Source organism: Orcinus orca, chromosome 12 (genome assembly GCF_937001465.1).
Source record: "Orcinus orca chromosome 12, mOrcOrc1.1, whole genome shotgun sequence".
In the NCBI taxonomy this organism is placed as follows: domain Eukaryota; kingdom Metazoa; phylum Chordata; class Mammalia; order Artiodactyla; family Delphinidae; genus Orcinus; species Orcinus orca.
In genome coordinates, this window is record NC_064570.1 from 38505178 (window position 1) to 38522060 (window position 16883).

Here is a 16883-nt window from a genome sequence, read left to right on the forward strand (position 1 = left end):
ATATATATATAGCATCAAGAACAGCCAAAACAAGTATGAAGAGTACGGTATAGAAACCCTTCCAGATATCAAGACTTACTTTAAAGCAACTATAATTAAAACCACGTATTTAGAGACGCAACTATAAAACTATGTGTTAGTAAACTATGTATAGATGGACAACTCAATCCATAAAATAGAATAGAGTTCAGAAACAGACACATGTGTATGAAATGTGACATATGACGGCAATGGTATTGCTGCCATATGAGATGAGAGAGAAAGGATTATTATTCTAAAATTCATACTAGAACAATTGGTTATCCATAAGAAAAACTAGAATACAGGTGGACCTAGTGGTATGTTGGTGCTAGATCAAACCGACCAGTTGCTAAATAAATAGTCAAGAATTTCACAAGTGTATTGTTAAAACAATGGTAGATGGGAATCAGCCACAGTGGGAGTATTTATACTGGAAATCTGCAAATGCTACATATCGGGGCTATTTTTCCCCCCCCCCGGAGAGGCAGTTTACCATAACATCATTGACTGGATTTCCACCTCATACCATACACAAAAATCAGCTCTAAGTGGATTAAAAACCTAAGTGTTTAAGAGCAAAACATTAAAACTAGAAGAAAATATACAAAGGAAAATATCTCTAAAATCTTGGTACTAGTAAGCAGTTCTAAACAACAAAATCATGTAACTTAAGGATCAAGTTTGTCAAATTTGACTACATTATAGTCAATTTTAAACTACGCTAAGGTGTCATCAAAGGACACCACAAAAAAGTGAAAGAATAAGTCCAGACTGGGAGATGTAATTGCTCCACACATAACAAAGAATTTGTATCCAAAAATATATTAAAACCATCTACAAATCAATAAAGTATAGATGGATAACCCAACTGATAAATGGACAAAAAACTTGAAAAGGCACTTTATTCAGAAGATGATGTTGCAATGGTCAATAACAAAAGTTCTCAATCTTACTAGTTATCAGGGAAATGCAAATTGATAGTATAATGAGACATTTCACTTCTCTCATGTTAGCTGAAGTGTGACAAACCCAAGTGCTGAGAAAGATGTGGAGCAATTCTCATACACTGCTGGAGAAAGTGTACATTGGTAAAACCACTTTGAAGAGCAATTTGCAACAGTCAATAAATTGAAGACATTGTAGCAAGATTGCTAGTTGGTCCCTAACATTCATTCGTTATGATCATCTCTTGGTGGAGGGGGAGGAGCAATTCTATTTGTAATGTTTTATTTCTTGAAGACAGGGGAAAGTTCATGGTTATGACGTTATTCTCTTTACCTTTCTGTAGGTCAAAATATTTCAAATTTTAAAGATGTTTGTATTAATAGCTTATTGGGTGATACTTCATTTTCTTACACTTTGCATTTAATTGCCCATTAGGCATCCAGATGAATCCCCTTACGGAGATGAAAATGTGGATCTGCCCCTCTGTCTTGGAACTCTGTACTACTTGCACGCCACTCCTTCTTAACTGGATTTGGTACGTCTTCTGATCTCCCATAATTGTAGAGTCCCTAAAATGTCTTCCCAAGGATTGTGATAAATCAAACTTGTGTAGAAGCTATGATCTTTATAGTGGAGATACCACTTTATTTTTGGATTGCATACAAGAGGTCGATCTCATATAAATAACTATAAGCCTACCTGAGGAAAAGACACAGCTCTGCAGTCATAAATTGCAACTGAGTAGCTCTCTAGATGATCAATTAAGATTAACTGCTATATGGGTTTTATCCATAAAGGTATCAAGGGATCTCTTTTCTCAGAATATCTTCAGGGACTAATCACTATAAAAATAACTGGAACTTTTAGTGAATACATTCCCTGGAGATGTCCATTATCACCTATGGACAGGGTTCTAAATGTTTCCTCAACAGCTCGTGACATTCAGTAGAATCAATAACATGTTTGAATTATTACTATGTCTTATCTAACTCATTTAAAATTTTTAAATGTGCAAACTTCTTGTAACATCTTAATAAGGACAAGAAATTAAAATGCGTTCTCAATCGCAAATAGTGATAGAATTGGAAGCACCCAAATGAGTAGAAATATCCCAGTAAAACTTGGCCTAGGCACTGGCCTTCAGAAATAAGTTGAGAACATAAGTGGGAAAAAAAAGATGCAAAAGTTGAAAAACGAGACGCGTTCGGGAGTTGAATTAGAAGAGTAATCGCGGAAGGAGGCAGCCTCGGTTCCCGGATCGCGCATGCGCAACCCCAGCACTGCACCCTCCGCCTCCCCAGGCCACGAAGGAAGTGACGCAACTGAGGGGCGGGGTGGGCTCTGCGCCGGAAGTGGCTTGTAGTTAGTAAATAAGCACGAAAAGGCGAGAGGGGCTGTCTCCATCTTGTTAGTATCTGCTACTCCTGCGACGCCGTGAAGATGGGGAGCGTCTTGGGGCTGTGCTCCATGGCGAGCTGGGTAAGGTGGTTTTTAGCGGCCTTCGGGGTGCTAGCGTGAGAGACAGAAGAAAGGCACCAGAGCTGGGCGGGTGAGGCCTAGAGAGACCGTGGTACCCCACCCAACGGGCAGTGCCTTCCTTCCCCATTTTCTCCCTTTCTCGCCTGGCCACTCCGACTCAGCTTCGGGACCCTGAGTCTTTCGAAGAGCTGACCGGGGTGGCCGTGAGGAGCAGTGGACATGAGAAGTTGACCCCGATGGGAGAAGTGTAGCAGAGAGCTGGTAGTCTCCCTCCCCTACCCGTCTTTCGTGAAAGCTTTTCCCGATTCTTCCAGGCCCCCTTTTGTCCGATTTTTCTTATGTCTGCCTAGGCTAGGTTTTAGGCCCCTTCCTTTTGTGGAGTACCCCATCTCTTCTCGTCATCTCTTCCCAGCGACCTCAGACTGCAGCACTGTCATCCCTGGAGGCATGTCGGCCTCTTTGTTCTGTCGCGCAGGCTACAAATAAGTGACGGATATGTAGGGCAGCTTGGCAGTAATACTGATATAGTTATATCCTTTTTAAATGGTCCTAACTCTGCGACTGGGTCCTCGACCTCAATGGTATGAGAAAATTAGGTACTTCTCAAGTAATAATTTATGTATCTGGAAAAGCAGGTCAGTTCTGTGGTATTAAATACCAGTTTTTTGACATAAAGATGCTTGCGTAATTTGACATCTCACTTTTAATTAGGTGCACGTTGCATTTTGATTAGATAGCGTTGTTAGAGTGACACTATTCTTCATTATAGTGGCAAGATTTCTTGTTTCATGTGGTACAAATAAATTTGAGTTTGATGTAACCACTCCCCCGCTCCCCAATAGACAAAATTTGACTTTACAGTTAATAAAGATATTTGTAATATGGGGCGAGATATTTGGGTTCAAGTCATATTTCTTTAATCCATGATTTATAAATTCCACTTATAACAATTGCTGGTCTGACTTCTCAGATGACCCCATTATATACATTAGCCAGCATTTTTAGTGTTTTACATACCTTACCTCTTTTTAAAAAGTTTTTGATATGGCTTGAACTATAAGTGTTAAATTTTAGTTAAATAATACATAGAGGTTACTCCAACCCAGGTCATTGTCTTGATTATGTTATTTTTTCTTGTAGTTCGGTGTGGAAAGCTGGTATATTTTTCTTTCTTTCAAAGCTCAGAAAGTAGAGAATCACTTGAACCCATTGAGTATCTTATAAGAGGCATATTTAGTGTAATAATTTAAATGTATTACAAAATGATTATTATAGAATTGTCTTAATTTGGAGGATGTTTAATTCGATTTGTAAAGTCAGATTTTGTCCATTTATCAAGTGGGCCTGTTATTTGTATATAGTAAGTCATTAACTTAGATCAGTTAAGCCAGAATTAAAATGAACCTCATTCTTCCCTTGCTTCAGTTTCTTTAGACTTAATCAATTTTTGTAAAGGTTTTTTGTTTTATAAAACTGTAGAAAATACCTCAACTATGAAAAAAAGTATAAAAAGATTACATGTAACACTACTGTATAGAGATTAGAGTGTTAATTTTTTAATTTCATTTTGTGGTTTTTTTGTTTTGTGTTTTTGCTGTTAAGTGGCCTAGAATTAGATTGATCTTAATCCTTGGTTCAAGCATGGTTATTTGATTGATGATTACTTTAAGCATTATTATAAACCTCTGTGGACCTCCTGCCTAATCCTGTAACTACATTACCAGCAATATATGCCTGCTTAAGTGCTTTTCCCCACCCCAATCTTACAATGCTGTTAGTGAATAGCATTGATATTTTGAATCACTGTACTTTATACAGTAACTATCACTTTTTGCCCAAGATATTTAATGTAGTTAAGTAATTGAGAAGAAGGAGCTTGTGATTCCTGACTGCTTATTTTGTGCAGCCTCTGCTAGATTTTTATTTTTTAGTACAATGACTTGATTTTGTAGAAATGATTCACAGTTGTTATGAATAGCCAAGCAGTGCAGAGTACAAAATGTAAATGTCACCAACAAAGTCCCACCACCAATAACATTTCTTCTCTCTCAATGCGTATATACAGTTGGATGAATGAACAGACAAAAATACCTTGTTAAGGAACGGTAGCATGGTGGACATGTATTTTTAAAGAATTTAATTTTTTTTCTGAATTTAACAAAAGAATATAAAAGTAAAGGAATTGCTGAATGTTAAGTAAACATTTCTTCATCAGGAGATGAAAGAGTTCTCTAAGGAGGTGTTTCTAGAGCAGTGGTTCTCAGCTGTCCCACAGGGAATATTTGGCAATGTCTGCAGGTATTTTTCATTGTCACAACTTGGGATAAGGGGTGCTAATAGCATCAAGTGGGTAGGATACTGCTAAATATTTCACAATACACAGGATAGTCCTCAACAACAAAGAATTATTTGGCCCAGGATGTGAGTAGTGCCATGGCTGAGAAATCCTGCTTTATCCTCTTCACTTGGCCAGTGTAAGAAAGGGAATGAAATTTAAGAGTCTTAGCTGCTCTTTAAAAAAGCATTCAACTAATCATCCTATTGTCACCTCTACCTTCAGCCTCACTTATGGAGGCACCTGGTGCCACCAATTCCTGATGTATTCGAGGATTCTATACAAATTTTATTGCTTAACTTTTTCCTTACTTTTTCCTTTGATGGTTTATAATTCAACTTTCTTGACCCATTAAATCAGTTATTATTTTTTTCCTTACAGTTTATTCTCCTGGGTTTTGTTTTTTTTTTACTTTTTAAGTTTATTCCTTCTGTTAAAAATCCTTTTATTTTTCATTTTATTGGTGTTTCTAAAGTAATTCATATATTCAGTTTGCCATCTTTAACCAGAATTCCTTTGTATTATTTTTTATATATGGCTGTATTGTGTTATAACCATAATTCCCACAGTTGTTTAATCTTAGAACTAAACCAGTCATCCTTAAAATATCTGGGACCCAGTAGCATCAGCACACTAGGAGACTTACTGGAAACACTGACTGGGCCCCAGCATTCTATTTTAATATGCTCTCCTCGTGATTCTGATGGAAAACCACAGTTCTACACTTAAATGGATTCAAAGCTCAAAGCATTCTTTTTTACCATGGCTTCTCCCAGTTTTGTTTTTTTTTTAATGTTAATGTCATCTCATAATTGACCAAATTTGGTCGACCAGTAGATTTTTTCAAAAAGGATTTATGGATGATGAAATCCCTGAATTTTTCATATTTAAAAATGCCTCATATGTTTTTGAGAGACATTGTAGACTGGTATAATAGTATACCCATTTCCTTCAGGACTTTGTAGTTATTTCTATGAATTGTGTTCTGTCTTATCCCACCCTGGTAGTCATTCCCTTCCAACACATCTCATATACATAATTGACCTGTTTCTTCTGCTTGGGTATCTGAAGAGCTTTACTTATCTTTGAAATTAACCAAGTATGTCTGACTTTAAATCTTTTATCACTTTTTTTTTCTGGAAAATATCGTTCTTTTGAAAATACAGACTTATTTCTTTAAGGAAGTTGTTATTGTATTATATCTTTGAATGTCCTTTTTTGTTTTATTTATTTAGAGGATTCTCTATTTTAAGGGCATGAGTTACTTTCATGTTATAGTGTCTTAGTTTTCCTTCCATATTATTTTTCCTATTTTTATTTTTGTCATTTTTTTAGTTGATATAATTTACATAAAATTCATACTTTGTAGTATGTGGTTCTGTGAGTTTTGACAGATCATGTAGTTGTGTAACCACTACAGAACATTTATCACCTTAAAGAATTATGCCATCCCCATCCTGGAGAATCCCTGTTTTTTTTCACAGTCCTCCCTTTCCAGAATGTCACGTAAATGGAATCATACAGCATATAGCCTTTGGAGTCTGGCTTCTTTTACTTAGTGTAATCCATTTGAGATTCATTCATATTGTGGTGTGTATTAGTAGTTTCTTCCTTATTGTTGCATAGTATTCCATTGCTTGGACGTACCACAGCTTGTCTGTCTACTCACCAGTTGAGGGGCATTTCCAGATTTTGGTGGTTAAGTAGCTGTAAGCACTCCTGTAAAGTTTTTTTCTGTGACTATAACTTCTTATTTTGTTTACCTAAATACCTTGCAGTAGGATTGTTAAATCATATGGTAAATATACATTTCACTTATAAGAAATTGCCAAACTGATTTCCAAGATGGTCATATTAGTTTTTATTCTCACCAGCAAATATTTTCTTTAAGTCTGTGGCTTGTCTTTTCATTCTCGGAATGGTGTCCTTCAAAAAGTAGAAGTAATTGTGCTTTCTATATTGATTTGCTTTGGCACTTTTGTCAAAAACTTCTTTACCATATTTAAGTCTGTTTTTGAACTCTGTTCCTTTTATGTGTCCATACTTTTGCCTAAATTACCCTATTTTAATTACTGTAGCTTTAAAGTTAGTCTTGAAATCAGGTAGTGTGAGTCTTCCAACTCTGTTCTTTTTCAAAATACTTTGGGCTACTCTAGTTCTTTTGCCTTTCCATAAAAGTTCTAGAAGCAGCTGGTTTGTTTCTACCAAACTCCTGCTGGAATTATGATTGGAATTGGGTTGAATTCATAGATCGGTTTGGAAAGAATTGATATCTTAATATGGATTCTTCCAATCCATGAGCCCGTTTATCTTGCCATTTATTTAGATCTTTGATTTCTTTCATTAGTGTTTTTTAATTTTCATCATTTGAAAGCTAGTGTATATTTTATTAGATTTATACTTAAGTATTTCTTTTTGTTGGTTTAATTTCAGTTTCCAGTTGTTTGCTGCTAATACTCAGAAGTATAATTGATAGATATGTCCATACTGATCTTGTGTCCTGTGACCTCATTAAACTTTCTTGTAGTTCTAGTAACATTCTTGTAAGTTCTTCGGGGTTTTTCATGTTGACAATTATGTGTGGAAGAAAGCAGTTTTATTTCTTCCTTTCCAAAGTATATACCTTTTCTTGCCTTGTTATATTGGCTGGGACCTCCAGTGTGCAGTCGAATACAAGTGGTGAGAGCAGAGATTCTTCGCCTTGTTTTGGATCTTAAGGGAAATCATTCAGATTTTCACCATGAAGTATGGTTGACAGCTATAGTTTTTTGTTTTTTTGGTAAATGTACTTTATCAACTCGAGGATATTCTGTTTGTTTGCTGAAAATTTTTTAGTTTGTTTTATAATGAATGGGTATTGAGTTTTTCAAATGATTTTTCTGCTTCCACTGAGATGGCCAAAATGGTTATCCTTTAGTCTATTAATGTGGTGAAATGATTTTTTTTGTTGTTGTTTTTGTTTTTGTGGTACGCGGGCCTCTCACTGCTGTGGCCTCTCCCGTTGTGGAGTACAGGCTCCGGATGCGCAGGCTCCGCGGCCATGGCTTGTGGGCCCAGCCGCTCCGCGGCATGTGGGATCTTCCCGGACCGGGGCACGAGCCCGCGTCCCCTGCATCGGCAGACGGACTCTCAACCACTGCGCCACCAGGGAAGCCCTGTGGTGAATTGATTTGATTGATTTTTCAAAAGCTTAATCAGCCTTGCTTTTTCCCAGCTAAACCCCGCCTGATCACAATGTATCCTTTTGTATATTTTTTCTAAGACTATTTTCTTTTAAAGCAGTTTTAGTTTCACAGAAAAATGAGAGGTAGAGATTTTCCATATATCCCCTGCCCCGACACGTGGAAAGCCTCCCCCATTGCCAACATTCCCCACCAGAGTGGTGCATTTGTTACAATTAATGAACCTATCAATACATCAACACATCACAATCACCCAAAGTCTGTAGTTTACATTAGAGTTCATTCTTGGTGCTGGACATTCTGTGGATTTGGACAAATGTATAATGACATGTATCCACCATTATAGTAGCATACAGAGTAGCATACAGAGTAGTTTTCCTGCCCTAAAAATCCTCTCTGTGCTTTGCCTGTTCATCCCTCCACCCACTCCTGATCTGTTTGCTGTCTCCATAGTTATGCCTTTTCCAAATGTCATACAGGTGGAACCATACATGTATGTATGTAGCTTTTTCAGATTGGTTTCTTTCAGCTAGTAATATCTATTTAAGGTTCCTCCATGTCTTTTCATGGTTTAATAACTCATTTCTTCTTAACATTGAATTATATTCACTGTCTGAATGTACCAGAGTTTATTTATCCATTTACCTACTGAAGGACATCTCATTTGCTTCTGAGTTTGGGCATTTACAAATAAAGCTGCTATAAACATCCATGTGCAGGTTTTTGTGTGAACTTAAGTTTTCAACTCCTTTAGTTAAATACCAAGGAATGCAATTGCTGGATTTTATGGGAAGAAATGTTTGGTTTTGTAAGAAACTGCCAAACTGGGGGGATTTTGATTTGGATTGCATTGAGTCTGTAGATCAAGTTTGAGGAACTGACATCTTAACAATATTGAGTCTTCCTAATCCATGAACATGGAATATCTGTCCATTTTGTAGTTCTTTGATTTTGCTAATCAGAGTTTTGTAGTTTTCCTGATATTGATCTTGTACATACTTAGTTAGACTTATACTAAGTAATTTGTGTTTTTGGATGCTAACATAAATGTTATTGTGTTATTTCAAATTCCACTTTTTCATTGCTGGTGTATAGGAAAACAATTGACTTTTGTACATTAACCTTGTATTCTGCAACCTTGCTGTAATCGCTTAGTTCCAGGAGTTTTTTTGTTGATTTTGCACTTTCTATGTAGATGGCAATGTCACCTGTGAACGAAGACAATTTAATTTTTTTCTACTAATATGTATACGTTTAATTTCCTTTTCTTGTCTTACTACATTCTGGACCTTCCGGGAAAATGTTGAAAAGAAGTAGTGAAAGGGAACATCTTTGCCTGATTTTAACGGGAAAACTTCCAGTTTCTCACCATTAAATATGATGTTGTCTGTAGGTATTTTGATGATGTCCTTTACCAAGTTCAGAAAGTTCTCCTCTATTCCTAATTTATTGAGAGTTTTTATCATGAATGAGTGTTGGGTTTTGTCAACTGCATTTTCTGTATCTAAAATGTGATCATATAATTTTTCTTATTTTATCTTCTTGATGTGATGGATTACATTAATTGATTTTTGAATGTTGAACTAGTCTTGCATTTCTGGGATAACTTGGTCATGGTGTGGAATTCTTTGTATACATTATTGGATTTGATTTGCTAATGTTTTGTTAAGACTTATGCCTCTATGTTCATGAGAGAGGTTAATCTTTTATTTTCTTGTAATGTGTTTGTCAGGTTTTGTTATTAGAGTAATGCTGACTTCATAGAATAAGTTAGGAGGTATTCCCTCTACTCCTGTTCTCTGAGACTGTAGAGAATTGATATAATTTGCTCCTTAAGTGTTTAGTAGAATTCACCAGTGAACCTGTCTGGGCCTAGTGCTTTCTGTTTTGGAAGGCTATTAATGATTGATTAATTTTCTTTAATAGAGGCCTGTTCAAATTGTCTCTTTCTTGTGTGAGTTTTGGCAGCTTGTATCTTCCAAGGAGTTGGTCCATTTATGAAGGTTATCAACTTTGTTGGCATAGAATTGTTCATAGTATTCTTTCATTATCCTTTTAATGTCCATAGGGCTTGTAGTGACATCCCCTCTTTGATTTCTGGTATTAGTAATTTGTGTTCTCTCTTTTTTTCTCAGTTAGCCTTACTGGGGGCTTATCAATTCTGTTGATCCTTCCAAAGAACCAGCTTTTGGTTTCATTGATTTTTCACTATTTTCTATTCCTAATTGCATTGATATCTGATCTAGTTCTTATTTTTTCTGTTTATTTTTGATTTAATCTGCATTTCTTTTTCTAGTTTCCTAAGATAGAAGCTTAGATGGTTGATTTTAGATTTTCTTTTCTGATAAATGCATTCAGTGCTATAAATTTTCCTCAAAGCACTGCTTTCACTGAATCCCACAAGTTTCTATAAATTGTGTTATTTTCATTTAGTTCAAAAATTTTTTTAAATTTCTCTTGAGATTTCTTTGACCTATGTGTTTATTTTAAAAAGTGTATTGTTTAATCTCTAAGGATTTTGGGATTTTCCAGTTATCTTTTTGCTGTTGATTTTTAGTTAATTGCATTGTAGTCTGAGAGTAGTCAGTGTATGGTTTCTGCTGGTTTAAGCTTGATAATGTGTTTTATTGTCAAGAATGTGGTTTTGGTGAATGTCCTGTGTGATCTTGGAGAGGAATGTGTATTCTCTGGTTATTGGATAGAGTAGTATATAAATGTCAGTTATCCATTTGATTGGTGGTGTTGAGTTCAACTGTATCCTTATTGATTTTCTGCTTGCTCAATCTGTCCATTTCTGAGAGACAGGTGTTGAAGTCTCTTAACTGTGATAGTGGATTCATCTATTTCTCCTTGGCATTTTATCAATTTTGCATTACATAGTTTGATGCTCTGCTGTTAGGTGCATACATATTAAGAATTATGTCTTCTTGGACAATTGACCTCTATCATTATGGAATGCCTTTCTTTATCCCAGATAACTTTTGTTGTTTTGAAGTCTGCTCTGTCTGAAACTAATATAGCTATTCCTGTTTTCATTTAGTGTTAGCCTGTTGTATTTTTCTCCATCCATGTACTTTTATTCTGTATATGTGTGTATATTTAAAGTGGGTTTCTTGTAGATGACATAATTGGGTTTTATTTTTTGATCCACTCTGACAGTCTCTGTTTTTTAATTGATAAATTTAGATCTCTGACCTACAAGGTGATTATTGATAGATTTGGATTCATATTTACCATACTCGTTAATGTTTTCTGTTTGTTGCCCTTGTTTTTCCTGTTGTGTGTTGGGGGGGGTTGTTTAAGCATTGTATATGATTCCATTTTCTCTCTTATTTAGCATATCAGTTAAATTTTTTTAACTTCTGTAAAATTTTATTTATTTACTTATTTTTGGGTTTGTTGCCCTATTTATCAGTGCATTTGGGCTGCTCTAACAAAAGACCACAGACTGGGTGGCATGTAAAGAACAGAAATTTGTTTCTCACAGTTCTAGAGGCTGGTAGTCCAAGATTAGGGTGCCTGTGTGGTTATCTTCTGTGTCTGGTGAAGGCCCTCTTTGGGTTGCAGACTGCGAACTTCTTCATATGTCTTCACATGGCCGAAGGGGTGAGGATCTCTCTCGGGTCTCCTTTATAAGAGCACTAATCCCATTCATGAGGTCTCTCCCCTTTTGATCTAATTCTTCCCAAAGGCCCTATCTCCTAACATCATCGTATGCATTAGATTTTCAACATATGAATTTCAATCTGTAGCACCATGGAATTTGCAGTGTACGTTTACAACTAATCCACTTTCAAGTAACAGTATACCACTATACACACTTCAGTATAATGCTGTACCAGTTGATAGCTAGTGTGAATACCTTGTAATAGCAGAACAGTCTTTCCTCCTTTGCTTTCTACATTACTGTCATTCACTTTATATGTGTGTGTGTGTGTATATATAAACAGTGTGTGTATATATATACCTACATATATGTATGTATTACAGAAGTATGTGTATAGGCATAACATATATGTGCATACATAATACATTGTTTCTCTTGTTATTTTGAGCAAACGTTAGCTCAACTAAGAAAAGTAAGTTTTTATTTCACTTTCGTTTACCCTTTCTTTATGCTCTTTCCTTTTTTATGTAGATTAGAGTTTCTGACCTATGTTATTTTCCTCATCTCTAAAGAACTTTGAACATTTCTTGCAAGTAGGTCTACAATTTGGCAACAAATTCTATTAGCTTTAATTTGGGAAAGTATTTCTACTTCTTTCAAAGGATAATTTGCAGAGTAGAGAACTATAGGTGGGTGAGTTTTTTTCTCTCAATGCTAAAATATTTCACTTCACTCTTGTTCGTGGTGTCTGAGGAGAACTCGGATATAATTCGTTACTTGTTTATCTATAGGTAAGGTGTTTTTTCCTCTGGCTCCTTTCAAGACTTTTTATTTTCTGTAGTTACAAGCGCTTTATCTAGGTGTAGGGTTTGTTTGTTTTGTGGAGGGTGGGGTATATATGTCTGATGTTAATTTGGGAAAATTCTGTCATTTAAAAAAATTTTTTTTTCCCTTCTCCTTCTGGTACTCCCATTATATTATACCATTTGTAGTTGTCTCACAATTCTTGGATGTTCTGTTGAACAAAATATCAGTCTTTACTCTCCTGGCTTTTTAGTTTGGGAAATTTCTATTGAGATAGTCTACAGCTCACAAATTATTTCCTTAGCCATGTCTGCATTCTTCATTTCTGTTAGTGTTTTTTATTTCTAGCATTTCTTTTTGGTTCTTTTTTAGGATTTTCATCTCTGCTTCTTGTAGGCTGTCTACTTTATCCATTAGAATCCTTAACGTATTATAGTTGTTTTAAATTTTTGGTTGGTAAGTCTGACTTACCTGCCATGCTGGTTTTGATGCTTGCTCTGTCTCTTCAAATTGTGTTTTTTGCCTTTTGTTATGCCAGTAATTTTATTCCTAATAGCCAGACACTATGTACCAACTAAAAGGAACTGCTATAAATAGACTTTGGATCGTGTCATGGTGAGGTGTGGGGGAAGGAGAAACATTCCATCATTCTCTGATTAGGTCTTAGTCTTTTAATAAGCCTATGCCTCTGGACTGTGAACTTTACAAGTGTTTCTCAGTTTTTTCCTCCCCCCTTAAATGGGGGAGGATGGCTAGAATAGGTTGGAGTTGAGTATTTCTCTTCCCCTAGATTATTTATCCTCTGATAATACCCCAGCAAGTTAGACTCTATTTAACTAGTTTCTCTTGAGGTCGAGTGTTAAGAGCAGTGTTCTAGTATATTTCAGAATGGTTCCTTTTCCCCTTTGCTGCAAGAAGCAGGGGGGAATTTTTCTCTCATGTTTACTATGAGAACCTGGTTGAAGTCCTAGAGGAAAAGTTCACAAATTTGTGGGGCCTTTGTATAACTGGGTTTTCCTGGAATTTTTAACTCTCAGACTTGTCCACAGTGAGGCTCCAGCAATTCTTCAGTTATTCTCCAGGATATCCTCCCTGCACAGTGGTTCCCAAGTCAGTTTCCACTTGTGGGCTCTAGTAAGCCACGACTCCCTATATTCACCTGTCTGTCTCTTCAGTCTTGGGGGCAGTGACTTACCCTATGTCCTCACCTAGCTTATGGATCCTAGAAGAACTGTTGATTTTTTTAGTCTGCTTGGCTTTTTACTTGTTGTTAGGATGGAGTGGGGTTTCTAAGCTCCTTACCTGTGGAAATGGAAACTGGAAATCTTTGTATACTTTTTATATTGTTGACAAGATATTAGGGACTTTTTTTTTGATGTTCATAAAAGATATTGGTCTGTTGTTTCCTTATGATATCTTTGGATTTAGTATCACTTTTTTGCCTCTTCAGTTTTCTGTAAGAATTTGGGTAGAGTGGTTTGATTTATTCTTTAAATGTTTAATGGAATTCACTAGTGAAGCCGTCTATGCTTGCGAAGGTTTGTAACTACAAATTCAGTGTCTTGACTAGATACAGGGTTATTCATCCTATATATTTCTCATTGAATGATTTCTGGTAGTTTGGATTTTTCATGGAGCATGTCCATTTTATCTAAGGTGTTGAATTATTGAATAAAATTGCTCATAGTTTTCTCTCATAATCATTTGATGCTTGTAAGATCTGTAATAATGTCCTCTCATTTCCTACACTGATGATTTGTGTGTTCACTCTCTTGCTGTTTTTTATCCTGATCAGTCTGACTATATAGGTTTCTAAATTGTAATGTTCTTCTAAAACTAGCTTCACGGACTTCCTTGTTTCCTGTTTTTTACCTCATTGATTTATCTTTATTCTGCCTATTTGGGCTACAATTTGCTCATTTAATAACTTAAGGTGGAAGCTCTGATCAGTGATTTGATATATTTATTCTTATTTAATATAGCCATTTAATGCTATAGGTTTCTTTTAAACACTGCTTTAGGTGCATTCCAAAAATGTGATATGTTATTATTTTCATTCTCTTTAATTTATTCTTTGATGTCTTCTGCCTGTGGGTTAATTAGACTATGCTATTTAGTTTCTAGAGATATCTTTGTTATTGATCAGTATTTACTTCCATTGTGGACCAAGAATCCATGTATGATTTGAATAATTTTATATTTATTGAGATTTGAGATTTGTTTTATGGCCCAGAATATAGTCTGTTTTGGTTAAGTGTTCTCTGTGCTTTTGAAAATAGTTTTTACTGCGCTTTCATTAGATGGAGTATTTCCTAAATGTCAGACACAGTTGATTAATAATGTCGTTCAAGTTTTCTATATATTTATTGGGATTTTTTGCTTCTATTTCAATTAATGAAAGAACATAAATGTGGATTTGTTTGTTACTCTTTTTAGTTTTATTCTTTCCTTGATGCATTTTGAAGTTCTCTTTTAGATGCAGAAATATTTACGATTGTATGTTGTATGTTTCCTCCATGAATATCCCATATTTCCATGTATCAATATGTCCCCTTTTATTATGAAATGGCCCTCTTTATCCCTGGTAAAATTCTTTACTCTGAAGTCTACTTTGTCTGATACTGCTGTAGCGTGGTATGTGTGTATGTATATATATATATGTGTGTATATGTATTATTTTTGTATATATATGTATGTACACTTTTTTCTTTATACTTTTAACCAATTGTGTCTTTGTGTTTAAGTGGGTTTCTTGTAGAAAAGTTGGATCTTGCTCTTTTATCTGACAATCTGCCTTTTAATTGGGAGTGTTTAGTCCATTTATGTGATTATAGATTATGTTTAGGCTTAAATCAACCACCTTTCTATTTGTTTTCTGTTTATCCTCTCTGTTCATTGTCTCTTTTCCTTAGTTTTTGCCTTATTTTGGATTAATTAGCCATTTCTTAGTATTCTGTTTTATATCTTTTAGCTTACTGGCTGTATTTCTTTGTTTTGCTTTTTTATAAGTCACTTTAGGGTTTTTAGTATTTAACTTAACTACAATCTACCTTTGTGTGATATCCACTTTATTTCTAATTTAAGTGTATACAGAAGTATAGTTGAATGTCTCCTCTTCCAGCCTGTTTTTTTTAATTAATTAATTTTTTTATTATTTATTTTTTGGCTGCATTGGGGCTTCATTGCTGCATGGGCTTTCTCTAGTTGCGGCGAGCGGGGGCTACTCTTTGTTGTGGTATATGGGCTTCTCACTGCCATGGCTTCTCTTGTTGCGGAGCACGGGCTCTAGGTTCATGGGCTCTAGAGCGCAGGCTCAGTAGTTGTGGCCCATGGGCTTAGTTGCTCCGCGGCATGTGGGATCTTCCCGGACCAGGGATTGAACCCGTGTCCCCTGCATTGGCAGGCAGATTCTTAACCACTGCACCACCAGGGAAGTCCTTCCAGCCTATTTGTAATTGTCACACATTTTACTTCCATCTTTGTTATAACCACCAGAATACATTGCTATTATTTTTGCTTAAAAAAAATAATAATCTTTTAAAGTAATCTTTTTGATGTAAGAAAAAAATACACACTACTTCCTTTGTTCATTTCTTTTGTGTAGATCCACATTTCTGCTGGTGTAACTTTCCTTCTTGAAAGATAGATTAGATTTGTTAGTTTTGGATTCTTCATGCCTAAAAATGTCTTCACTTTGCCTTAATTTTTGAAAGATATTTTTGCTGAGTATAAACTTCTGTGCTTACAGTGGTTTTTTTCATTCAGTAATGACATTTGGCTTGCAGTATTTCTTACTAGAAGTTGATACCTTTCTTTGTTCCTCTTTATATAATGTGCCTTTATTATTTTGCTTGCTTTTAAGATTTTTCTGTTTACCATTGTTTTTCAGCAGTTTATGATGTGACTTGGTGTAGTTTTCATAATATTTGTATCACTAGGGCTTTCTTGAGTTTCTTGGATCTGTGAGTTTATAGTTTTCATTAAATTAGGAACATTTTGGCAATTATTTCCTCAAAAGGACTTTCCTGTCTCCTCTCTCCTTCAGGAGCCCCAATTTCACATATATTAGGCTGTTTGAAATTGTGTCACAACACTAATCCTCTTTTTTTTTTTTTTTAGTTTTTTAATCTCTAATTTTGGATCATTTCTTTTGCTATGTCTTCAAGTTCATTAGTCTTTTCTGCAGTGTCTTATCATGTACTTTTTGGTTCAGAGATCTTATTTTTCATCTCCATAAGTTTGATATGGATCTTTTAAATTATCTTCCATATCTTTCCTTGACATGCTGTGTTCTCTCCTTGAGCAAATGAAGTATAATTACAATAACATTAGAGTGCCATTATTTATAACTGAATTAAGTCATCTGTGTAATTTCAGGTTGGTTTTGATTTATTGACTTTTCTCCTCATTGTAGGTTGTTTTTTCCATACTGGCATGCCTACCAATTTTTTTATTAGCTGTTAGGTATTGTAAATTTTACCTTGATGGGTGCTGGATGTGTTGTATTTTT

At 35.4% G+C, this 16883-nt stretch overlaps 1 protein-coding gene and 1 long non-coding RNA gene across 2 annotated transcripts in view; both read left to right on the forward strand.

The window, feature by feature from the left end:
* Positions 1–1505, forward strand: part of LOC117196290 (uncharacterized) — a 71771-nt gene extending 70266 nt beyond the window's left edge. The window contains exon 5 of the long non-coding RNA XR_007470641.1: positions 1402–1505. This is a non-coding gene — a long non-coding RNA (uncharacterized LOC117196290). The remainder of the gene's footprint in view (positions 1–1401) is intronic.
* A 762-nt stretch (positions 1506–2267) lies between these two features.
* Positions 2268–16883, forward strand: part of SERINC1 (serine incorporator 1) — a 31753-nt gene continuing 17137 nt past the window's right edge. Inside the window, exon 1 of the mRNA XM_004263867.4 lies at positions 2268–2445. Within this exon, the coding sequence (XP_004263915.1) occupies positions 2407–2445 (39 nt within the window). The 5' untranslated portion in view covers positions 2268–2406. The remainder of the gene's footprint in view (positions 2446–16883) is intronic.